Source organism: Uloborus diversus, chromosome 10 (assembly GCF_026930045.1).
Source record: "Uloborus diversus isolate 005 chromosome 10, Udiv.v.3.1, whole genome shotgun sequence".
Classification (NCBI taxonomy): Eukaryota; Metazoa; Arthropoda; class Arachnida; order Araneae; family Uloboridae; genus Uloborus; species Uloborus diversus.
This window is the reverse complement of record NC_072740.1, coordinates 34,983,863-35,011,374: the sequence shown is the minus strand read 5'-3', so window position 1 is coordinate 35,011,374 and position 27,512 is coordinate 34,983,863. Positions and strand designations below refer to the sequence as shown.

The 27,512-nt window shown below is 32.2% G+C and overlaps 1 protein-coding gene across 11 annotated transcripts in view; it reads left to right on the top strand.

Moving 5' to 3' along the window:
- Positions 1–27,512, top strand: part of LOC129231789 (cAMP-dependent protein kinase catalytic subunit 1) — a 401,869-nt gene that overhangs the window by 326,534 nt on the left and 47,823 nt on the right. For 4 of the 11 annotated variants that reach the window (XM_054866158.1, XM_054866159.1, XM_054866156.1 and 1 more), the window contains exon 2: positions 11,877–11,942. The exons of 4 other annotated variants lie outside the window; for them this stretch is intronic. In XM_054866158.1, the coding sequence (XP_054722133.1) occupies positions 11,877–11,942 (66 nt within the window). The remainder of the gene's footprint in view (positions 1–11,876; positions 11,943–27,512) is intronic. 3 more of the 11 variants (XM_054866160.1, XM_054866161.1, XM_054866157.1) reach the window with 1 other exon arrangement.

The window sequence follows — 27,512 nt, the reverse complement described above, 5'->3', positions numbered from 1 at the left end:
TCTCATGTCCTTGACCTCTCATGTGTTAAAAGATTAATGTATGAAATTTTTAACTTTAAAAGTGGCAATACTGATTTTATTAAATGATGATTATATAATTTCAAATTGATTTGAATCCATTCTTTTAAATTTCATTTCATGCAGCTGATTTTATTCAACAATGATTTTAATAGCAGTGCGTACTGTATTATATTTCTAAAATGAGTTAGGAGGGTTTTTTTCTTTAAGAGCAGTTTTGCGTTCAGAACTGTTGTAATTTTTTTCCAAACTGTATTGGTATGCCAAAAAAAAAAAAAAGGGCTCTTTTTGTACTTTGACACCTTTAATCTGTCTCCAGCTTTTTCAACTGCTGTGCATTTGTTCTTTGTTTTATTCTTTGTTCCTATTTGTATGTGTTGCGTGCATATTGTGGATTATTTTTCTAATTAAGCGATAAGAAAAAAACTGTTGATAAATTAGGTTCAATATGATGCAAACAGTTAAAAACACATGTGCAAGAAAAATAATACAAAAAAAATATGCATACAATTTTTTTTTTTTTTTGGTCTTTAATTTTAAATTTATTCAATCTTGTTTGTCATTATAAATCTTCGTTTTTTTTAAAAGTTTCTTTCAATATTGGATCCATATTTATGAACACCATTTTGATGCATATATAAAAGGAAAATGAATTACTTAATGAAAATCAGATATTCATTAATAAAAATTTTTCTTCCCGTAAAGAATGTGAAGTAGTTTTTGCTCTAGAGAAATGGCAGTAGAGAACAAAGGAAAAACTAGAGGCATTTCATAATTTCAAATATGAAATACTGAACTAACATTTTTTTAAGACACTGAGTTTGTACAGAATTTTTAATTCAGTAATAAATTTGAGAATATTGCCATGAGGACATCAGCACTGAAGTAGTTAGAGAAATATAAATGCTCAATTGCAGGTATTATACCTACAAAGATTTGCAGGTACTGTGTCCAGGAGTAACTTATTTTCTTTGACAAAAATTGTACAAATCTTTGTTTCGACTTTCTTTTTCTATCATTACTTGCAATATGCTTTCATTAGGAGAAAAAATATGTGATTATGCAAGTTTCTCTATATTTTCTTTATCTGTGGCAGGTTTTTTTTTTCTTTCTTTCTTTTTGGGGAGGGGACGGGGATGCTTTGAAGATAGAACTGATTTTATAATTCATGTGTGAAATTTACTTGCACTCTGTACTATCTTTGGCTCTTTGTCAAACCAGGGTTGAAATTAGGAGATGAAAGTTAGGTTTCTATTGCACCTAGCTTTTTTGTTTTAGTGAGCAAAATGTTCTTAGACGCAATTTTAAAACAATTCAAATTGTTTAAGTAGAGCAACAAACTTCTAAATGTTGCAATAGTTATGTATTTGTTAAAAAGTATCTGAAAACATCACAGCTTTACAGACAAAATCATGGATGTGTAACCAAACAATTATTAAAAACTAATTTCAATTAAAAACTTTTGAGAAGTTCCTTATGTTATTTAAAGGTCATCTAAATGTATAAAGTTCCATATAAAATCAACAAATTTTCAGAAAATTTCATGCTGCGTCATTTTTGATTTTGATGAAATTTGAAGGTAATATGTATTAATATTCTGTACTCTCAAACTGTTACATTTTTCTTTTAAGAAAAATTTTATTCCTGTGATATAACTTTTTTTTTTGCTGCATGGATTACTAAATTTTGGTATTTTTTATCCTTTTTCTAAAAGCTCTCATTTATTTTAATTAGTAGGAAGATCAAACATGGCTTATTGTAAAGCTGAAAGAATTTACTATTATTTGTGCATAAAAAGAAAGTTTAAATTAAACCTAATTATAATGGTTGCCCAAATGAAAAGTGGGCAAGTTGGAATAAAAATACTACTTTTAATAAAAATCCAAAGAAATCGCCATGGGTCAAAACACAGGTCCCAATATTGCGGCAGCAGGTCGATGCCTTTTTGTTGTAGAACGATCGGGTCTGATTCTTCTGGAAGTCCTGCACGGCTTCCTTCACTTCATCATCCAAATGGAAACGTTTACCCTATAATACTCTCTTAAGTATCCCTGGAATGGATGAATTAAAGTGGCCCATTCCTGTACTCAGATTGAGTTCATCACTGATTTCACGGGTCGATCCTTCAATTTGCTCGGATCATTTCATCAACGAATGCAATGGAATCATTCGTGATCGCGATGTTTGCTTGTCCCGTTTTGGCAGGTCCGATGTTTGTCGCCCTTCTCGAAAACATTTACACCACTTGTTAACAGCCGTACGACCTAAACAGTAGTCGCTATACACTGCTACCATTCGCCGACAGATGTCCACATTATGTTCATCTTTCGCATCCAGAAACCGTACTACCTCACATTGTTCCGATCTGGACGCATCAATGGATAACACGACTTTGCTTTTGTACAATTTACTCTACTGCAAACAGGTTTCACCGCTGAATGGCATTTGAGATGCATACCTCATACTACCAGTTGTGCAGTGGCGCTGTAATCGAATCCTTCATTCTGATGTTATCGCATTTTGTCCACTTTTCATTTGACCAACCCTTATAGATACTTTCCGGAGTCAAGTTATGTTCAAAAAGGGCCATTTTCATCATTTTGAGCCTAAAAAAGTCAGCGACAAATTACTATAAAAGGCTTTTTTTTTCCCCTGTGGCAGTTACCTATGCATACTAGCACAGAACAAAATAGGCTGATACTTGTAGTCCTTCATGATGAAAATGAAAAATTGGCTGTTTCACTCCCCAAAAACAACCTGTGGGTTAGGTGATAAAAATTTGAAAATGCAAGCTGTTACGTTGCTCTTTAAAACGAAACAAAAACTTGTGTTATTCTAAGGAGTTGAAGAGATATATGCCTTATAAAAAAATTAAAAAACATTTGTTTTTTGGTGAACAATGATGTTTTGAAAATGCAGTTAATAGAAATTGAAAGTTTCTTGTTGTATAAAATTATATTTCGTAAATATATTTCAATGAGATTTGGTTAGAGGGTATTTTTTTAGGTATTTATCCAGTCTACTTAGCCTCTTTTAACCCTTTCAATGCCAGTTTTTCTGTTCAAAAAAAAAAAAAAAACTTGTTAAATTGGGCTATTATTGGGTAAATAAAGTGAGGTAAAATTGGTATTATCGGTAAAAGGTTACACATCAGTGTAATCACAGAAAACCAGTGGGACATGCACTCCAGAAAATTTCAAGCTTATTTATCCCATAGGGTGTTTTGGAAACATCATTGGAACATATATGTCCCGGTGGGGCCGAAAGGGTTATGTAGTGTTTAAAAGCTATTATTGTATTACTTTACTTGACTCTTTTATGCCTTGGAATAACAAGACAATTTTTCTTGCATTTTAAAATGCAATGTAACAATTTCTAACCCTAGCATTTTAAAATTTTTATCTCCTAACTCACAGGCCATTTTTGGGGAGTGAAAAAACACATTTTAAATTCTTCCTAAGTTTAAACATATTTTTCATAATAAGTAACTCCAAGTATCAGCTTATTTTTTTTCTATGCTTCTAGTATGCATAACTAACTGCATTAGGAAAAAAATTTGCCTCTTACTGTAAGTTCCACATAGATTTTTTTACTTCCTTTTACAAAAAAGGAAGTATTGTATTCGCGAAAATTTTTTTACTCAAAATTCGGCCTTAATTTCCATTTTGCTTACCCCCGAATTAATATTGAAATTTTTTTTATTTTTTTTTTCAACCTGACCACACGCGAATTAGCGCCTAAGAACGTATAGACACCCGAAATATCCACTTTGACCTTTCCCGAGTTAATTACAACGACTTTTCTCGTGACGTCCGTATGTACAAGGGGGGACACAAAAATAACCAAATTTTTGTTCTAAAATATTTATATATTAGTTTATTCACAAAATTTCTTTTGTCTTCTTTAAAGTGTTCCCCCTTAGATGCAATACACTTGTTAATTCTTTTTTTCCACTGTTAGAAGCTCCCCTGGAACTTTCTAACTTTGACCATGTTCAGTGCCCGTTGCGAAGTTGTTTTAAGAGCCTCTACATCATCAAAACGCTTCATTTTCAGATTTTTTTTTCATCCTCGGGAACAGAAAAAGATCACAGGGGCTACGTCTGGCGAATACGGGGGTCAAAAAACAACTGGCCACCCCTGAGAGGCCAATTAGCGGTTAATAGTAAAGGTTGTGTGCACGGGAGCATTATCATTGTGAAGGAACCATCCTTCCAATCGCCCTAGCGAGTTCCAACTCACTCTTATTTCTTCTAAATTTGCGTCAATCGTAAAACGACCACTCTCGTTGATTTTTTGGCATTTTTTCAACGTTTTTATCATTTCGAGACGTTGAAGGGCACTCAGAGCGAGCATGATCTTCAACATTCATACTACCACGTTTAAAGCGCCCAAACCACTCGAAAACTTGTGTACGGCTCATAGCATTGGTCTTGAAAGCTTGTTGAAACATTTGGTAAGCTAATCCGTTGCCGACTTTTCAAGCAGGAGAAGCAAAATTTCAAGTTTAGTTTGTTCTTTTAAATCTGCCATGTAATGAGTTCGCAGGCGGAAAGAAACAGCACCTGAGAAAACCAACCCTACGATCAGACATTATCAATTATACTGACACCACTTGCACAGCTGGTTTGTGAAGGTCTCTACTTGAGCCATCTAGCTGGAGAACACTCTGCTGTATCTAGGATTGGCATCACACCATTAGTCCGGTTGCTTTTGGGTCCCCCCTCGTATGTCGCGTAACTCAAGAACGGTATGTCCTAGAAAGTTGAAATTTGGTACATAGACTCCTAGTGGGGTCTAGTTGTGCACCTCCCTTTTTGGTTGCATTCGGATGTGTCAAAGGGGATGTTTTACACCTTTTTGGGGGAAAATCAATGTTAATTTCAATGCAAACTCAAGTGGTGTTATAATTTATGCAAACACTTGGCAATATATCACCAAGCTTTTGGTCGTCAAGTTCTGTCGCCAACTTGGCAACAAATTTGGCTTTTTTCTTTTTTAAAAATCTGGTTTCAATTTGGCTATTTGTTGGTGATATTTAGAGTTAAGTACTGAATCACATTAAAATTGCCAATAATGGGGAAATAGCTTTATATTGGTGTAAAAGGAAGTCATGTGATGCACACATCAGCTCATTTATGCTTGAAATGACAAAAACGGTGCTTTTTGAACCACGTTTAGACCCCGGAGAATTTCTTGTCTGGCTTAACATAAATTCTTTCTTTTTATGCCCAAATAAAAGTTCATTCTTACAGCTTTACAATAAGCCATGTTTGATCTTTCTACTAAATTAAAAAAAAAGCGTTATCTCAGAAATAAAAGTTTTTCAAGAAAATAATATTAACTGCTTGGGAGTACAGAGTATTGGGTATATTACCCTACCAAATTTCATCAAAATCAAAAATGGTGTGGCACAATCCATCTGTTATGATTTAATATTATGGAATGACCCTTAGATGTGTATGCATGCATACAGATGCCTATTTTCATTTGCTCTCAGCCAAATAAAATACAGGCTGTAACCATTATCATCAAGTAAGATTTTTATAAAATGTTAGGTGTAAAAAATCACAATTGGATGTAAAATTGTGGTCATCGAAATGAAATTTTTAGGTGCGAAAATAGGACTACTAATCGCTTATTTTGAACCCTAAGTAAAACTGATTTCTACTTCAATTGAAGGACCTGTTTCATAGCTTATTTTGACATACATTAATCGGGCAACATTTGTGTTGCGGAGATGAGCCAAAGTGACCAATAGATCATTTCTAAAAACTCAATTAACAAGCAGTGATACTTACTTTCTTTAGTTTTTTATTTATTTATTTTACTTTAAGATTAAAGAAGTGTTGTTGCCCAGTGAATTTTCCTTTATTTAATGTTTTGCCGTACAAATATTTTGTTTTGTTTAGAAAAAACTTTAATGTTGCTCCTTAGAACATTGATTTTTATTGAATGTAGAGTACCTATAAAAATGCCAGTTTATGTTATAATGCTGCTGTTTTGTGGTTACAATGCCTGCAAATTAGCTTTTTTATTTAAGTTTTACACGATGCATTTTGTCATTTTATTAAAATAAAAAGTTTCTTTATATGTATTTTCTTATTTTATAAAATTGTTCTATTTTATGTTTGGTTACAAAAGCTATCCTTATTTTCTGGAGAAATTTAATTTGAGTTAAAGTTTCAATGATTGGTACCTTAACTTTTGACTTCCACTTTGTTCTTGTCCCCATAATTTTGCCTTTACATGAATTCTGTAATTTTCCTTTCTTTATGGAGATTTGAGTTTTAAGAGAAAAATTCAAAATTCGCTATGTCTCCTTGTTTCTTTTTCATTCTTTTTTGTAATGCATTATTTTGTGCATAGCTAAAAATTAGAGAGCAAAATTTTCAAATTGTGGCCAGATATCCTTTTTTCCTTCATGATGGGAAGCAGACTTGGATAAAATGGATAACTTTGTGATTGGGATGACTTAGTGACTTTCAACAATTAAATTTAAAAGTCGGAATAATTTCTTTTGAACTAAATGGAATTTGAAATACAAAGCTTAACAAAATAGTTGATCCACATAAATATTGGCAGTGTCCTACTTTAATTTTTAGTTAAATTTAAGCTGATATGTTCTCAATATAGTACAAACTTCAGAGACAAATTCAGAAGAAATTGTGATTTGTAGAAAAAAACCCTTTTGTAAGGATTGGGAGGTGGCAAAAGTAGACAATTAGCAAAGTTATTGACTTCAAACACTCCTTGAATGCCCACATTCTTTTATCGTGTCATTTTATATTTTATTAGCTTAAAAGTATGTTATATTGTTATTTCTTATTCATTTAAGGAAAATTATCATGAAAGTATTTGAAAAATCTTTTGTCTCGCTTCTAAGTAATTGACACAAAACTTTTTAGCCTGAATCTTACATGGCATTAAAAAAAGTCTTAACACTTCTCAGTAAAGTAAAGAAGATGCATTTTGCATAATGTGAGCAACTTGAAAAAAGTATGGAGTGTATTAACAAATTTTAAGTTTTTGTCTTCAATGCAAAGATTTTTGCAAGCTCTATAAATGCTGTCATAGAGGAGACAATGTACAAATATGAAAATTGTAAACATCTTATCTCAAACTTGTTCATAACCATTTGGGGTTGGGTAACTTTGTCCTTTTGAGACACATGCAAATTCACTGAGAAATACATAAATTATCCTACATCGATTGCATGGCATAAAGATGGGTTCTTTTGTTACAAATGTTGACAGAAACAATGTTTTGAACCTGTTCTGCATTAAAATTGTAAATAATTTTAGCAGCAGTGATAGTGATGTCTAATTTCTGAGATTCACAATAAATAATAACTGATATGTTTGTTATTTTTTAATGTTATAATTAAAGTAATGCAACTTCTGCTTTTATTGTATAAAGCAATATCATTCACATAGGTAGGGAATCTGAGGCAAAGTGAAATAGTTCAGACAACTTACCTTTTTCAAAATAAAGAACTGGAAATTTGTTTTGAAAATACAATAGTTAAGGGGGAAACAATGGCATTTGTAATGGAACTTGTATTGAAATATATTTTTTTTTTTCCGTTTTGGCAGTAAATTTGTACCTTCAAATAAAAGTGGAAAATTATATCTTTTCCCTATATATAGGGCAAAGTGATAGCTAAATTATTTTGAAATATTTACTATTTAATTATTTAAAATATTTTTCTTTGAGCAAATAAATAAATGATTTAAATAACTATGAATAAATTATTGAATGAAGAATAAATGTGTAAGAATTAACTAATAAATATGAAAGTAAATTAATAAATAAATGAATTAATAAATAATTGAAATAAAATATTTCACTTTGCCTTGCTTGCACTTAACAAATTGGACTGCACATTTAACCCTAGCTTCAATTGCTGGGTACCTTTTTGAGCTTTTTATCACAATTTCTATAATTCCTAATTAAGTGTTGGCAGAATCGCTGTTAATCCTTGTTATATAAATGAATTTGAACAAACCAAAGTTGTAACTGCTTTTTTTCAGAAATTTTTTTTTTTGGGGGGGGGGGGGGGTTAGCAGTAAAAATTTTTATACAGTCGAACGCGCTTGTAGCGAACCTTGTTTTAACAAGAATTTGGATTTAGTGAGGAAATAAAAAAGATTTAGTTGGTACAATGTTAAGTCTATTGGAAAAAAACACACTTTTAACCAGCAAACTCCACTTAAAAGGAGCAATATTGTTTGAAATTCATAAAATGGTTCTTGATTTCCTCTTCAGAGAAGATAATTCAATTTTTTGAAAAATTCCATTAACATTTTGAATTCTCCCGAAAGTTAGAGCTGCTAAGACATAAATCATGAGAACAAGTGATGACACTGCCCTGTTTTTGAAATTCGTAGAGTAGAGGAGCATTCAAAAACTATATTTGTTGAAGAGAATGTTATTTCAATGACATACTCTAGCTAAAAAGTCAAGAGAGAGAAAAAAAAAATGAAAACCACCACCAGAACAACAAATGTAAAGAATTTGAAGTTTTTTTTTGCCCTTGACATACTTGCCTTCTAAAGTGCAGAATAACTTCAAATTATTTTGAAGCCAGGGAGGGAAATGACAATGTTTTTCGGACCTCACGTTCCTCAAAAACAATATCAAGAAAGATACAACACGGCAGTTCAAATCAACTAACCAACTTTATCTTGATCCCTTCACGCTCATTACAAGCGAGTTCGACTGTACCATCTTTACTAATAATAAAGCTGAAAGTCTCTCTGTCTGGATATCTGTAGCATGTCTGTAGGATGTCTGGATCTCTGTGACACACATAGCGCCTAGACCGTTCGGCCGATTTTCATGAAATGGCACAAAGTTAGTTTGTAGCATGGGGATGTGCACCTCGAAGCGATTTTTCGATAATTCGATGTGTTTCTTTTTCTATTCCAATTTTAAGAACAAAACTATCATAAAATGGACGAGTAAATTACAAAATTATCATAACGTGGAACCGTAACATGGGCACAAGCCAATTGGCGAGATACGAAATTATCATAACGTGGAACCATAACATGGGTACAAGCCAATTGGCGAGAAAATTCACCATACACATTTTGTAAATATACAGGCGAACCAAAAGACCTTTTATTTTTTCTATTACGGGGAAAGCTGTGCGAGTACCACTAGTTATTCAATAACTGAGTACTCATTATTGTTTTTCGTACTCATGCAAACCGGTAATGATTATTATTACAAGGACAAGAAAAATAATTTTTTATTAATAATTATTCTTATTGATTATTTTGGATTATTTATTTTACTATCATTATACAACAAATTTAATTGTCAACATATGCCAAAAATATGTTTCAGTGCGTACAATTATCTATCATTTGTAACAACAAGACAAAGTTAAATACAGAAAAATTACATTTCAGTACAAAATTTTCATCGTCAAATTGAGATTTAATGCTCGGTGCTCATTGCAAACTAGATTTCCTTGCATGAACGTTTTGCGATATTTTCTCCGAAACTTCTTGGGAGTAGAAACACAAATTTCAGAAACTCCAACTACTTTCATTGTTCTAGTTGAATCACATACCTTTTGTGGTAGTATAGGTGTCCGAAACCATCACAGGTACCCTGTTGGAGGACTTCAGAATGCTTTCCATGCCAGATTTGATTGAAAAGTATTGCACAGTTTAAGAACTCAATTCCAAAAAACGGCAACTATTTTAGTTAAAAAGGAACTAAGTTGCAATAAACTACCTTTTTGATCTCGGGTGAAAAATTGAAAATTTACTTTTAAGCATTTTTCTAAGTTTATTATTTTGAAAAAAAAAAGCATTTTGAAAAGAAGGAAAATGAAATGTGATAAACATATTGGAGATCAGGAATGTGTGATATTCATAATTTAGTGTGAAATCTTTAGTTTTTGTAATCGCGATTTTCGAAAAGAGTTCTTTTCGAAGAGAGCCTTTCCGCTATTATGATTTTTGTAAACTTATTTTCGTTTTGAATTATTGTCAATTAAGTTTTGCTTTTTTATTTCTTGCTGTTGCATTTATTTTTTGAAATGAAGACTCATTTTTACAAGACTAGAAGTATCTCACTTCAGCATTTCTAGCGCTTTTCATACAACCTGTCTTTTACTGTTATCTTTGATTACCAGTCAGACTACCTGAAATGTACCAGAATATGTCAGTAATTGTTTCTTCAGTGTTCATTTACATTATATCATTATTGCACATCATTAAATATTTCACTTTGCCTTACATTCCCTACCTGTTTAAAGCTTTATACAATAAAAGTGGAAGTTACGTCACTTAAATTATTACATTAAAAAATAACAATGAAATACCAGTGAAATGTACCAGTAATTGTTTCTTCAGTTTTCATTTAAAAGGGTGGGACTCAAGTCTGTAAAATGTGTTTTAAGTTGTTTTTTTCATTTTTAAAATTTTGGGGAAAATTTTCAAAAAATATACCTTAAATTTAAGTCTAGCCCCCTGTTTTGAGTAGTCCTGCTTACACACCACTCATCCGCGGTATGTTTATTTATTAAAAAGCATTGCATCATTATGATATAAAAGCAATGTAAACACAAAAGAGGACTATTTTAGAAACTATATCATGCACTTGGCTACTAGTACGTAGACTATTTTTCATAATACAGGCAATGAAACAATTATGTTTAGTAGCAAACTTGATGGTAGCTGTGGGTATATAACAAGACTGTAAAAAGATAGCAGGGTTTTTAAGTAGTGAGAAAAAATTATATCTGTCGCATAAAAATTCCTATGTCTTGATTTAGCTGATCTTTTACTTGACTATATTTAATACCACCTGGTTGTTTTAAATTAGTAGTAACTAAAAAAGAATTCAGTAAACTTTTTTTATTTATACAGTAAAACCTGTCTACAACAATACTGTTGGGACCTAAAAAAATATTGTTATAGACAGGTTATCGTTATAGACAGTTTGATTATTTATGCTAAAATTTTGCTCGGACCAAGGAAAATATCGTTATAGACAGGTTTATTGTTAGAGACAGTATTGTTATACACAAGGTTTCACTCTATTAGTAAAACTAAAAGAACTGAGGGACAATCGCATATTTGTTCATTTTATCCAAGTAAATACCGTTATAAATTGTTTTTATATTTTATGAGCCAGACAAATCATTTGGAGGATCAAGAAAGATAAAGCTTTTGTGAGGCTTGGGATGCTTTAAGAATCCTCCTTGTGTGTATGATTTTGTTTTTTCCCCTTTATTTTCCTGCTATCCACAAAGCAGAAACATTATTGTAATTATGAAATTCAAGGTGCAGCAATTTAAAAATGTAAATACTTGATCAATGAAACATTTTAAGCTTTGCATGCAGTTTTATGATTCAAGGCGTGCAAGTCTGGATTAAACAGGCAATAAGTAAATATAGATCATTGACCTGTCTTTACTATTGTTTTGAGCCTGTGTTGACAACAATTTAGCATACCGCTCTGCATTTGTGAAAAGATTTCCAAAGAACTGTTCTTTTGAAATTCTTGAAAAGATTTGTTTTTTCCTTATATTTCTTACTCTTAATTTTTACTCCTATCTTTTTTTTCTCCATTCAAATTTTTATCTGTTTAACTCCTAATGAACATGTTTGCTTGCTTTTTCTTTTAATTTTTTCTGTAGTGCTAGAATGTGTGTAGCTTTAGTTTGTTTATATTATTTGTAAATTTTGCGGTGCAGTTATAGCATCTAGTTTTAGAATATAATTAGCTCTGTAATTTCTTTTATTTCTTTGATATGTTTTCTTATATTATTTCCAAAAATGGTAGAATGTATTAATGATAATTTTTATTTGTATGAGTAACACATTTCATTTCTAGCAGGGAACAACAATACACAGTTTGACATGCCTCAAGACAAGAAAGACTTATCCACAGAAACACAGTGTAAGTCCTGCACGAAAACATTAGCACCTTTTCCCACAGTAATTTAGAATCAGTTTTGCCGGCTACACCTTGCAGCTAAATTAAAAACAGATTTTTAATGCAGCATGTATATTCAACTACTTAAACTGTGTCAAAATTATCTTACATTTTTGAGCATTAATAACTTGATAAAAATTGATTATACCTATGGAAGTGCTTTTATACGTAAATTAAATTCTTACCGATCCAGTATATAATGCTCAAATTTTCAAAGTATGCCATTATTCTGCTTGCTATTCTATTTAAATTTAAGAAATTAACAAATTTTCTCCTAAAAAATCATTTTCTGCAAAAATAAATTGTGCTGACTCATATCCAAATGAAGAAATATTGTATGGAATTATGCTCTGCAATTTTCGTAAACTAGGCTGGTTATTCTCAAGTCTAGAATGAGATTTCTAGTCTCTGAAAACTTTTAATTCTGTGGCAAGTTTAATGAATAAAATGCTGAATTGTGTGCTGTTCTGCCCTGATTAGAATGCTTTTAGCCTATGCAATGAGACAGTTTTTTTATGTTGTAGAAAATTCTTTATTATTTTTATTCATTTAACAAATTACTCTTTTTCCCAATCTAGATGAATTTTTCTCTCTTGTTTTCTTTCTTTTCTTTTATGGGGTAATTTACTTTCACTTCAGCACAAAATAAACATCCAACCATATATGATACTAGCCACCAGGATGGCTAGATTAGCCTCCTGCGGCTGCTGAACTAACGCCCCTGCTGCAGATTGGTGTACACCGCCTTTGGCGATGTACTTTGGCGATGCCAAATGCAAAGGTATGTTAATTAGTGAGCAGTACATTAATCTCGGTGCTGCACACCTTTACAACCATTCGACTCCAAATCCTCCAAGCACCTCCAATTAAATATTTACTTGAATCATTCAATCACTTCCTTCTGCTTTAAACAGAAAAAGAGAGAGAAAATGTAAGCCATAGAATATAAAGGCCTTTGTTCGGAGGCGAGAAAAACGTAACCTTGAGAATAGAAGAACTGAGGGAAGCTTTTGGCAGCATGTGCTTTCCTTCGGACAATAGGTACATCCTTGAGAATTTGAGTTTTAATTGATATCTCTACTGTTTAAAGTCATAGAAAAACGAAAACTTCCTAAGTATAACGCCAGAAAAATTACGAATCTATCAACACCTGGATCAATTGTCGATTCTCAAGTGTTCGGAAGAAGTTTGAGTGACATACATAGATACCGTACACTCAGTTTTTAAAGTTCTGGAAAACATTTCTCATACTCAATAGATTTTGAGTGCAGGTGCTTCAAATTTACCACAGAGTACAAATCAATTTTCTTTTTTTTAACCAATTACAAAAGGCATTGCAAAGCAAAAGGGTGCAAGTGGCAAAATTAAAAACTTAAAGATAACCCGTACAAATGGTGGACGAAAAACTCTCTATTTTTAATGGAAGCCTACTAAGGGTTTGGCACACATTTAATCCAAAACTTAAATTTCCCCTTACATCCCTTCACTTCTCACTGTCTCATATGTTGATATGTATCAATGAAAATCTTTTTTTACTAAAAATGTTCCAATTTAACCATTAATAAGGCTAAAAAAAATTTTGAAATTATATACTTGCAATTAAAATTACCTTGCTTGATTTGATATTTATTCAAATTTTTTCCATTGAAAGTTTGATCGTTTAAAAGAAATTGTCTCATAATAAGTGACTGAATCAATTTAAGTAGTTTAATAGCATAGTAAAATATATTGTGATATTTACGTGTAACAGTTGATAAAAGAGAGAGATACTTTCGTGTGTATAGCCAAAATGGCATTATATCTATATGCATTGGCAATTCTAGCACAGATGTCACCCGGGGTGGTAATTTGTGTTCTGCCCCCCCTTCCCCCGCTTCAAAAGAACAACTTTTTATGTTTTGTGTAAACACGAAGTTTATGCAATTGTACCCCTCCTCACAATATTATGCTGTATTTTCTTTGAAAATTGATAGATTACCATAACTTAAGATGTATTGGGGGAAATTTTCAGAATTAAAGGATTAATAGATTTTATGAAGTCTTAAATCCACTTTGGGCGATACCCTTTGCTGGGTCACTCCTGGGGTGAATCTCCCCCTCACATAGTGAGTCTGCTGCTATATAGATATTGTAATATTAAGTTTTTAAATTTTATGAATCGAAGAAATAAGAACCACACACAAACGATAAAAATTATGAAAATTTTACGAAAATATTGTATAAGAGGAATGATTTTACAACATATAATTAAGAGGATAAACTCAACTATTTTGAAAAAAATCTTAGAACAATTGCAAACCATGGTTTCCAATTTAAGAACTAAGCGATTCTGGCACAACTTTCAGTGTGTTTTGTCACAAATAGGATCTAAGAAAAGGGAGAAAAAAACAGTATTTTTTACACATGACTAAATAACATGCAATATCTTGTACCTATTTGTTATAATGACTTCTTGTTGTGTTAAAATGAGCTTAGGTTGATCTTTCTTGTCTAAAAAATGGCGTGTTGATTTATTATTTGCTATAAAAGTAAAGTCTTTAGCTCTGATAATTTTTTAAGCGAACAAGTTTTTTTTTTTGTCAATATTTTTTTTTTTGTTTGCATGTAGAAATTAATGCTCTATCATTAAAATGAGATTAGTTTTTTCTGCTTAATTTAATAGCTGCTATAAATTTGACATTTTATATAATGTTTCAGTAATTTCTCATACATAATTCATAAACAAGAAAGTCCAAAATGAGCATCTGATTGAATATTATACATTGAGATTTTCTTGGGTACTCACTACTCAGGTTATCTAAGTGGGTCCATGGAAATGTTTTTTTAAATATGCTTTGGAACGAAATGGGGTGAGAAAACTTGGGTAAGAAAAGTATTTGTCTTATAAAAACTGATTTTCGTTATTTCAAAAACAGACTTCTTTTCAATTTTAAATTTTTGCTGTTTTTCAAAACAAATTTTTAAGACTGAAATTTTTTTTGCTTCCCCTCCCCTCCCCCCCCCCTCGGTTGATTTTACAATGCTGGTCTTTCATAAAATTATTCATATTTTCTGTCTAAAATATCTCATTAACCCATAACAGGGGACGTGCGACCTCAGACTGCTCAAAAGTTCATCCCACCGCCCACATTTCATTTTTACACCGATTGAATGGTTTTTCCCAATAGCTTTTTATTTTGTGACCTTGAACACCCCCCTTGCTTTTCAGTATCTTTTGGCAAGTGCATCTGATTTAAACTTCATTGCATTCAGACAAGAGGTTTGTGAGTCCTCACTTCCTGTTCAGATTTACAATTTTTGGCAGTAGTAGACATGGCTCTTATATAACATTAGGACCGAAGGGATGGATTCATTTATCGTATCCGTGTTATTCAGAAGCAATTCAAAATATTCTAGATAAGGTTGAGAGTTGTTTGAAATGTTCATAAAAATTATGCAATGAATGTTCAAGGGACAATGAGGGCTGAATTATTTCTGGAAATACGACGTTATATACTAACAGTTAAGGTGCTGTCAAATGTGATATAGTCAATTTTATGATATTAAAATGTTCCACAGATATTAAATAACCAAAATAAATTCATTAATAAATTATAGATTTATTTTTATTGTGAGTAGTAAATTATTTACTGCAGCATATGAATTTTCTCAAAAAATCTTAAGGTTCTAGCAAAATTTCCTCAGGAAAAGTATATTTCAATTCAAAATTCAAAAATATTTTTCCCTGTGCTAATAAAAGTTTAAAGAACATCTGAAGGAAATTACAGGAATGTACCTTTATTGCACGATTTAAAAAAAAAATGCAAATAGAGCGGTTTCTGAGATCTCACATGCCCTGTTACTTCCTACTTTTTCACCTCCCCTGTTACGGGTTAAAAGCATTTTTGCAAGCGTGTGCTACACTGATTTAAAAAGGATAGAGATCTAGTCTGGATGGAGTTTAACAAAAAATTATCATTCAAATACATCAATAGCATAATAAAGTGTTTTCTTTATTAGTTATTTTTAATTATGCGTCTTAAAAAGGCAAGATATAATATGGGCGTAGCCATTATTCCCGTTAGGGAGGGGCAAGCATACAACAATATAGTACTTTTTAGTTCTCCCCTGCCAACACCAGATCCTAGAAATCACTTGAAATTAAATTCCCCCCCCCCCTCTCTAAAATTATTATGTACTATTTTTGGTCAGATGATAGCAGAAAAGGCAGTTATTTGGCTCTCATATTTTAAAAATCAAAGTCCTAAAGCTGCAAATTTAAATTACCTTTGGGGTGGGGGTCAGAGGTTCTCTTCTTGGAAAGGGCAGTTGCCCCTCCCTGCACCCCTCTGGCTACCCCCATGTATAACATTATCATTGAGCAACATAGCAACTAAATTATGAAATAAAAACAATACCTTTGCTGAAATTATGAATTGCACAATGTTATTGAAGCACAACATTTTCTGAAAAAATTGCAGACACATGTTTTGGGATGTATAGAAACTTCTTGTATCCCATTTTATACATTAAAAAATGCATAAAAATTGAGCTTATGGACAAATGAAAGTTTTATATATTTTTTAAAGACATTCCTTTTACTCCAATACTCCAAAACAAGTGTCGACATTTTTTATTTCCCTTTGTTAATGTTGTGTTTACTATTTATTGCTACTGAAGTATTTTGATTTTGCCTTTAAGTCTCGAACAATGCTTGATTTGTACAAATGAAACACTTGCATTACAGTTTACACATTCTGTTGAATGAGAAGATTGTGACTGAAGTTTAGATAGGTAAAAAGTTTCTCAGAAACTAGGAGCTTGATTGTCGGAGAGAGGGGGGGGGGGTGCTCATTTTGGGTACAGTTTTATGAGGATAGTAATGTAGTAAAAGTTTTTGGGGAGTAGGGGACTTGGGCAACCAAACTGAAGAGGAGCCACCTTGTTTATGAGAAGGAATGGCTATGGCATAGTCGGATTTGGGGGAGCTAGTATACTTGAAAAAAAGATTACAGAGATATTGTGTCTAAATCAACCCCTCCCCCACTTTTCTGCTATCACCTTGGGTGCAGTTCAAGGGAAAAAAAGCTTTCCTTGTAGAAATTTAAGGAATCATGGCTGGGGGTGGGGAATTTAACGGAAGTTTTGGATATTTCTATATTGTAAAATCCATAACTATTGTAAAAGCAATAATGAGCTATCCTTTCTTTAGCTTTTAATGTGCACTTTTTACATACCTGGTTATCGTCTTAGCTATAGTTCTAATGTATGCAAGTATCATTGATCTTTTTAAGCTGTTGCATACACTAGCACCGTTTTTACCGTATTTGCGGACTATCCACGGTTACTGCGCCACCCTAATCCACAGATATTCAGGAGTTTACTGAATGTGGAACCATTGTGTATTATAATATAAATGTATTTACTTTCTAAACAATTTTTTTTTTGTATTTAAAAAAGAATGCAAAGAATTTAAGAGCAAAGGTTTGTAATTTCCGGAATGAAGTGCAAACATGTACGTCAAACCTCATGCCCTCTTAAATGGATTGAGCATATAAAATAGCACCTTTTCAATCAAGTAAACTTTAGTAAAACGCACCTAAATAGCGGTTTCTGAAAAAAAAAAAAAAAAAAAGAGGAGTGGACTTTAAAGAAAGAATTTAGCTTGAAGCAGACAAAATGGAAGTGAAAAACTTATTGTAAATGAATTAACTATAATATCTTTAATACAAGAAATTATTAAGTAATGATTTAAGAAATAGCTATTCATGATTACTGTATCTTAGCATTTTAAGTTGAATTTTCTTCCCAAAACATGCAGAAATAATATTCAGTTCCAAGAATACCTAATTTGAAACAAATTACCAAAAAAAGAAAATTAATTTTCAGATATTTTTTAAAGCATGGCAATAAATTATATGATTAACTTTTTACCAACCATCAAGCAAATAAAAGGAGTTGCAAAATTGACGAATCAATATGCGTTGGTGCTTTTTCGTATGTTTATTTCTGCCTGGTGTTTGCCAATGCAGAAGAAAACTTTTGTGTATCCCTGCGTTTACATCCATTGAATCGTTGTACTTGTTCAATGTAACATAAATGCATGACTTCTGCTATGGTGTCTTTTTTATTACAAGTGTTTTTTAGATTTTATCCGTTTTTCAAATATATACATACATTTGTGTGTATATTTTACATGCGTGCTATTATATATATACCGTAGCGTACATTTATAGCAAAGTCAAAGGAACCAAATAAAAATTTCGTCATAACCGTGATTTCTTTATAAAAAGTTAAATAATATGCAATAAAACACAAAGGGAGTTGAAGCTATTACACTCTAGCCATAAATTTGCTATAAAATGACGCAACTTTATAAGGATGACTAGAGTAAAACTTCTTTTTTCCTTTAAATAAGTTTTAACGTGTTTATGTTCAGTCAGTGATATAAATACTATTGTTTTCAACAACCTTTTGCTAGGAAGCGTGAAAGTTTTCAAATGCTTAGTTGCATAAAAGGTATGTTAAATAATAAAGAAAAATCAGATATGCAGTGTTGTCAGGGTTTAGTATATGAGGCAACTCACCACAATTTTTTTTCCAGTTCATGTTGGGCAATGTGGTCTTGAGCAATCCTTTTTCATGTTCACATGTTTTCTGTTGATAATTGTTGGGCTATACTCACCTGACATTGCACCATCTGAGTTCCCTTTGTTTCAATCACCACAGAACTTTTTATGTGACAAAGTTTGACTAATATTCCAAAATGTCTTTTCCAAATATTTTTCTCTAAAACCAATTTGATTTTTACCTTTCTGGGATGGAAAATATGCAAGCATTGCTGATAACGAGAGTAATTGCATTATTGTTTAAAGAGAAACTGCATTATTGTTTAAAGAGAAACCGCTTTACTTTTCAGTCATCCTTATGGCATCTATATACGGTCGAACCCAGATATAAGGTCACCCTTCGGGACTTCGAGAATGTGACCTTATAACCGGAGTGACCTTATAACTGGTTCATAAACTTTTATCAAAAAAAAAATCTAAAATATAATGTTTTCAAAACTATATCACTTGATGAAGTCATGATGTTCCCATTAAGTTGAGGCAATTAAAAATAATGCAATTAGTTAGAAATTAGGAAATTATTTGTTAAAATTTTAATTCAGAAATTACTGCAAGTGAAAAAATCACTGGAATGGGATAATTTCCAGTGATTTGCTGGCCGAAAATGGACATGTGATTAAGATGGACTCGTGAAACTATAGGGGACCTGCCTTCAAAATTTTTATGCATTGCTTAAAGCCCTCTCTATTGATCTTGTCCTTTATCTAAAAGCTGTCACCCTCAATCCATCTACAGCATTCCAGTCTCTCTACATGTTTTTTTCCTAGAATTTGACGGGATAAAGGGTTTCGTGGAAAAGTTTTCCTTATATTCATTGAGCAGATGGCATTTTGTCGATAAAAAATTATGTACTAGAGAAAATTCGTGGAACTGGATCAGTGAGACATTGAAATCACTCAAAGAAAGTCAGACAAAAATGACCTTATAAGCGATGGCAGTATTTGAGACCTGACCATATATCCGATAATCCATCACACAGAATCCCTATTCAATGAGTCGGGACTTTAAAAGGAAAGTGACCTTATATCGAAGTCTGGCTGTATCTGTATGTTTGTACCCATATACTCACATGTATGTATCTACTAGCAGGAAGGCCGTATCCAGAATTTTTTTCGGGAGGGGTCCAGATTCGCACATCGCCCTAACACACACACATATACATATAGACACACATACAACACATAAAATATTAACATAGAAGATGTTTTTTGTCTTGATTTTTAATGATTCCACTGTTGGACTGTTTTTTTTTTTTTAACTTTTTTTTTATTCATCTTGTTGTGGTGAGGATAACAGAAGAGTGTCCCTTTAAGTCGGATGTAGAACATCCATAATTTCAGGGGGTCCGGAATTTTTTTGAAAAACATATAAAAATTTGTATTTTGAGGCCTTATATGGGGTAATTGAGACTACAAAAATATGAAGAAAAATAGGCAAACAAAGTCTTTTAAAAGTTATGCATTCTTTTGCAAATCAAGATCAATCAAAATAAAAATTGCTTGATCGACAAATCGTTGACATTAATTGACCAAAAAGAAAAGGAAACCGAGAAAGGAGAAGCACATCGTCATCAAGCTTTTAGTGTAGTTTGTTTTTGATCACTTCCCCAACATCCCTCACCCCCTTTTCATCAAATGCCCTGCATTATAAAAATTGTACAAAATGGTTTAAAAGAAATGGTGTAAAGATTCAGAAGATAAGAACAAAAGAGTAATATTCTGCCCATTTGGACAATTCATACTTTTTCTTGATAAGTGACAAAATTGAAGAACTTTTCAAGGAATTTCAAAAGCTTAAATAATTTTCAAAGACTCAAAAACAGTTGAAATTATTTAAAGCACTTTATTTGCACTTTTTAGAAGTTGATTGCACAGTCTTACAAAATGATTATAACTTTGTAAGACACACCCGTTTTAAGTTAAAAATAAATGCAACAAAATATTTCTCAAAACAAACATTTTTTTTTTCAATCGCTAGTAGTGCAGAAAATGAAATAGAGTAGAGTAAGTGTTGTTTTTTTTCTCTCATGCTAAAGATATTGACAGAATGCAGTAGAAGTAATAACAAAAGAACTTCCAAAATACTGAATTTTGTATTAAATAAATGGCAAGACATGGAACATATCAGTCACAAAAATTGATCTTGAAAAATATGCTACAAAAAAGCAAGAATTATGATTTTAGCATTTTTTACTCAGGATGTATCAAGGAGCTGAATTTGGCACATCTTGGTAACCAGATACTAGCCTAATCGGGAACTAGAGGCCCGACCCTTGGGAAGTCCCCAGCTTGAAATCGCTGCAGTGTAAGTTTTATGAGTTTTAGGAGGGGGCCCAAGCCTGAAGGGGTGTCCCAATATTTTTAAAACTAGGGTTGAAAATAGGGGTAAACAATATGGAGGGGCCAAAAAAAGTCATTTGTGACAGACCCCAAAATTTCTGTGCACGTCCCTGGATAAGGGCAAGTCTACCAAACTAACAAGAGGCCTGCCTTGGCCCTGAATTGAATTGGGAAAGAGAGCAGGAAGTCCTAATTAAGGGTCTAAATTTCAAGTATGCTTTGCAGCTAATGAGAACTTGAATTGCTTTTTCTGTATTTCTTCAAATTTTCACTTGTTTAATAGTTACAAAATTAAGAATAAAAACTCTTTGTTATTTTCCTTTTCTGACATTAGAAATATATATAAAAAAAAGTTCTGTTTTACGGAAGAAAACATTTCGGGTTTCGGGGGGGGGGGGGGTGTCGAGCCTCCCCTCTGGATACGGCCTTGACTAGCAGTAATTACTAGATATTGCCTGTTCTGGACAGGTGTACCAGTGGAGTTAATTTATAATAATTCAGAAGTTTTTAAAAAAAAAGGAAAAACAATGAATGTCAGGTATAGCATATGCAGTCTTAATGCTTTAATAACATGGATCATACTGAAGCTATAAAAATGAAATCTGGTAAAAATGTAGTATGGGAAATAATGTTGAAAAATAAATGACTAACTTTTACTTCATTTTCTGTATTATCTGTTGGATATTTTTGCGACATAATTCAATTGCAAACTGTAAAAAATAAAAAAAAAATCATTATTTTATATCATAAGCAAAATGCATATTCTGTAGCTTATCAGCCAACAAATCATAAGCATATCCTTCAAAAAGAAAAAAAAATCATTTTCAAGATTAGCATCGTAGATTAGCAAAAAAAGTGTCATGATTAACAACATAATTTATAGCATAAAATTATTTCACTTTAAATTTTTTACAAATGAGTTAAATTTTCTGCAGTTGTTTAGTTTTAATTTTGCCTATCAAACTTTTTGACTAAATATAGATAATATCCTTATAGAGATAAACCATTTAACTTGTCGACAAGGTTGAATGTTTTAGAAGGGGAAATAGTCATTTGCATCTGTTTTGTTATGCCATACTTCTGGCAGGCTTTTTGATAGTGTTAATGTATATTCTGTGATTATAAGAACATCAGACTCTCTCTTTTTATCTTCTAAGATGTTCTAAAAGTACTGAAAGCCCCTCATCATAAATGACTGTGTTTAGATGTAATTTAAGAACATAGTAATTTAACTTTGTTTTAGTATCGCAGTTTAGTAATGTAACATTAGTAATTTAATTTTTGTTTGTTATGCATTTCAGCTTGTTTTCAAATAACTAAATAATTCCAGAAAATTTTAAGCAATGGTAAATCAGGCAATTTATGCTGAGCTGAAAAGGGGTAGGGAGCAGTAACCCCGGAAAAGAAATGGCAAAGAGGGAGGGTGTTTTGGATAATGATCTAGTGAGGAAACTCAAATTAGCTGTTAGAGACCCTTAATATGTTACATGATATCTGTATACAGTGTTTTAACGGCATTTGTTACCTTTTATACACAGGGGCGGATACAGAAAAATCTTTTGGCGGGGGCACAGGTAATTAGATAGCCCCCCTGCCTTCAATGTTTCATAACAAAGTTTTAATGACTCTATTTTCTCTATTTTTAAATTAACTTGTTTTTTTTTTAAGGATTCCTTCAGGTCAATGAATCTACTTCTAAGTACGTGAATATTATGCACTATTATACTTTGAATGTGGACGGAAAACATTTTTAACCTTTCAAGCCATTTAATTTAAATACTAAACCCAATATAATGTCACCGAGATGCTAGACAATAAGTGGCTTTACTTAGGAACATTATCGTAATGATTATAACACGAGGGCAAGGTTATTAAATAAACCCATACTTCACTTGAGTTTTCTTAATTTATAAAGAAAATCATAATTTCATAACATATAAGTTTTACTGAAGAATTTAGAAACTATTACTGTGTGAATTTCAAAACAGTAACTGGTTTGTTCTTAAAGCCATGATACAGTTGAGATAACATATTTTGATACTACATTCCGTTTCCATTAAAAATCATGATTTTTCCAAGAAACTACCATGTTTTCTTTTATTTTGCATTTTTCATGAGCTGAAAAAGAAATTTCGCAAATAGGTTTCTGGATCAAAATGAGTCTTTTTATGTGCGCCTACACATTTTAAAAAAAACATGTTAATTATTGATTCCATCAAAGAAGAATTAGTGGACGAGACAGATCGCGAAAATACGGTCCCTTGAATTCGAAACCAGGGAGTTAAATGTATTCTGCAACTCTGGACCTCTGACTCCAGTAATACTTCTTTATCAAACAAAAATGCTTTTATTCAAAATATGCTGTGTGTGTTTTGTGTTCTTTTTAATTAACTACGTTCAAAAAATGCAAAATGAAAGGTCAATTAAAAAGTAATAAATAAAATAGTGAAATTAATTCATCCTTTTGGGAGGGGGCACAGGGCCCCTGGGCCCTCCTAAAATCTGCTACTGTTTATACACATATATAATAGCCATTATGTACTAGTCTCACTAAAAAGCTGGAGCAGAAAAAGATAAGAATTATTTAAGAGTTTTTTGAAATTAAAAAAAAATGCAATTACATTTAGGTAAAGAAATTTCCTTTCAATATGATGAAATCATGTTAAAGAAAGTTGGTTCTAAATTAGTGTTTTTCTGAAATTGTCATTTTTTAATATTCGATTATATCTGTGCTTGAGTATCAACCAGCCAAGACCGACTTACGCGAGGGATGTGTTCCAAGACTCCTCAAATATATGCATACAAATTTTTTAGAAGCATACCAAATTCATTCAGACACTTAAGAACACCCCTCAATCTGCTTTAAAGTATTCCTCAACTATACACTACATTTTCTTACATAAATAACTGAACTTTTACTGTATTTAAAAAATACAAAACTATTTTATTCTACATTAAATGCTAGAGATGCACAAAATAAATGATCAATGGAAGGGAAAGACATAACACGGTTCGCATAGTATAAAGTAATAATAAAATGCTGCACTATAATAGTGCTGTACAGTAGATATAGTAACAATATTTGTGAGTTAAAAATTGAAGATAATGATGATCCTCCATGCTCCATAAGATAATGCTCCATGATCAGATATAGTTATTCTTACCTGATACAGTTTTAAATACGGTTGCTTCGCCGTGTCTTTTTTAACGTTTCAATTTGTGGCAACAGCCCCTTTTCCTGATCTCTTTTTTCCAGAATACAAGATCAGTTTCCATTTTCATAATATTTACTTTGCAAGACTGCAATGGAAGCTTCAATATTGAAACTAAGTTCTGAACTTTTACCAATATCTTTTTGTTTAGACTTTTAATTTACGTATGGAAGATTCATTCATGCTTATTGTTTCGCTACTGTCGGCGTTTTGTAGTTGTTCAAGCATATAAGGAATCTTAGCCTTTTTTTTTTATCAGAAACTTTCTTTTTCTTCCCATCTTCACAAACTTAAGATGAAGGTGCCATTATGTTTCATCAACTTTAATATTTAGAATGAATAAATGGAAGTTGCTGAGTGGTTAGTGGATACACTAACAATGCGATGTGTAGACAAGTTCGCTGTGGGAACTTTCGCTGTCAGTGATGCTTAAAGGGATGTAATAACATTCACGAAATCAATATTTAGTAGCTTATAACGAAGCCGATATTTCCTTCTGAAAAATCTCCTGATGTGGATGGAAAACTGGTGTTAGCTCTAAAATTCGTTACTCGTGAAAAATTCGCATTATAGCCATTTTGCGCAAGTCGAATCGCATTGTAGCGGGAGTCGACTGTATTTCGTGTGATTGTATCACACATTTAGTGTCTTCATTAAAAGACATTGTAATTTTATGGCTGAACTTTAGTGCAGTTTTTTTGAGATGGTCAGACTTTGCGAATGGAAGTATAAAAGCATAATGATGGTATACTTTTCGTGGTCTTCTATTTCCATCCGGGCCGTGTTCTGAAATTTTGGAGCTGTCACAAATGACTTCTACGGCCCCCTCCATATTGTTTACCCCTACATCCTTGCATGTATTTCACCCCTCATTAAAAAATATCAGACCCTTTTCAAGCTAGGGCCAACAGGTGTCCCTTTGCATGCCCCTGATCTCCATGCACTGAGGGTCAGTACAAGGGTGCCCATATAGGGGGGCAAGGGGGCTCGAGCTCCCCCCCCCTTAGAAATTAGAACTTCCTTGCTTTTAGTACTTTTTTCTTTGCAAAAATATAAAAATATTTCTTCTCCAGCCATTAATGAATACATTATAAAAATGTCAAAATTTTACCGACTCTAATCTTCTGAAATTGGTTTTCAAGGGCAAAATATCATACTAAACCATGGTTAAAATATCCGAGATCCCCCTTACAATTTTGCATATGGGCGCTCATGGGTCAGTATTGAGCTTGATGTGTGTATTTCAAAGTATGACGTGTATTTTTTAACAGTTAACATGGCTATGGGTAATGGTCATGCAAGCTCAAAAAGCGCACTTAAAGATGAGAAAATGACGTATGTGTTAACAACGGATCTAGGATGTTGTACTCAACTTGCTTTACCATGAATCATTTTATGGTCTCACTAGTCTATTAGGCAAATATACCCTTCCTTTACAATGTCATAGATCATAAGTAATTGTTTACAATCATGGTAGTAAACAATTAAGTTTACGTAGTACTACTTAATTAAGTTTACGTACTTAGTAATTGTTTACTATCATGATAGTTTTAGTTTAGAGGAAAATTTCCATGCAATAATGTACAGCCTAAAATGAAAAAGGAAAGTCATTATCAAGCGAAATAGACTTATCTTAATTGAAATACTAAAAAGTTGCCTAAAGCGGCTTCCAATAAGAAGTGTTACAAATAACTTCTGTTTTTACCGTGTCACTGTTTGAAAAAATGGCATTATTTGATTATGTGCTGCTTAAGCTTTTTGTGAGCCCTCACATGCAGTTTTTCATTTATAGGTTCAATGTGAGTGTTTATTAAAGAAAAAAAATGTGATATTCAACTTGATGATGTGTATTTTTTCAGGTAATTTAAAGAATGGATCTTGTAACATCAAAAAAATACAGTGTGATTTAAGTGTCTTCAAAAACAAATTTCAAACTGCATTATGCATTACGTGAACTGCAATTGTACTCACATAGAAATTATACATTTATTAAGTGTTCTTAAAATTGTTTTGCATTTCAACTAACCAGTACTTATATTTGCTGCTCTCAGGGTCGACGAGAGGTCATGTCAGCCTAGTCGGAAACTATTGGCCTATTGCTTGGGAGAGCCCTGCTTGGGCTTGGAATAGTGCAATTTTTATAAGTTTCCTGGGGGAGGGGAACTTGGCAGCCTTGGCTGCTCTGGTTGGTTGAGCTGTGACATTGACTATGTTTTCCTGCTTTTGAGGTGATCAGTAAAAAAGAAACATTTTATAGGCAAGGATATGAGTTGGAATATTTTCACAAAACTGTGATGGAAGTAACCCAACTCAATTCAGCGCCTGTTATCCGAAAGAAAGGTAAACATTGTTAAAGTTGTAGCTCAACTTATCAGAATCACACTTATACTGTAGTTTAATTTATTTATAAGTGTACTTTGCAAACAGTGAAATTTTGATTCCTCCATTTCTCCCTCCCCATTGGTATCCTAGAATTATTTTTTTCTCTTGCTGAATTGTTTACTTTCATTATAAATTCTCTACTCAATTCTTAATGTGGCATATCATCACTTGGAGTTTCTAACATTTTCTTATTTCTCATTGATGCTGGTAAATTTACTAATGTCTAAAATGTTTTGCATTCATATTGTTTCGTAAGAAACATGTCATAGTAGCTGTAATTTTATGTTTTTTTTTATGACGATGAAAGAGAGGATTTATTTTTGTTACAGGTGTAATCTATTATAAATAAATAAATGGCTCAGTTTTACCAGCTGAAAATATTTATTTTAAAATGGTTTGAAATATAAATTTCTAGATTTACTGATTATTTTTGAGATAAAGATCAGCCTTCAAATTTAAAAATAAGGTATGCACACATAAAAATTACATAAAAAACCATTAAAATGTTTGAGAATGTGTCTTGCTTTGTACAATTTGAGGCAAGCAAAAGCATTTGATAAGATAATAATAATCTTCCCTTTTATTTATAGATCAGAAATGTTTCCTTTGTCATATTTATTCTGTTTTTCCCCTCTTTATTTACTGTTGGTCTGGTTTAGTGATAAATTATTATGATATTTATAAAACTGTTTAATTTTCAGTCTCTTGTTTACAGACCTTCTGTTTCCAGTCTTTCTATTCTTCTTTCCCCACTTACTTTGCTGGTGTTTTTGGAGTAAATCTATGTCATTTTACTTTTTTAGTATTAAGATAGCAACAATTTTGCAATCTAGCATATCGTTGCCCCACAGCAATTAAAGGATATCTTAATGTTATTTCTGGGATTAGGTGTCTTATTATTTCTCTGGGGCGACGATATGGGATAAATAGAAATATCGATAATCATTTTAGCAAAGGAATTTTTACCTGTCAATTATCATGCCATGAGAAAAT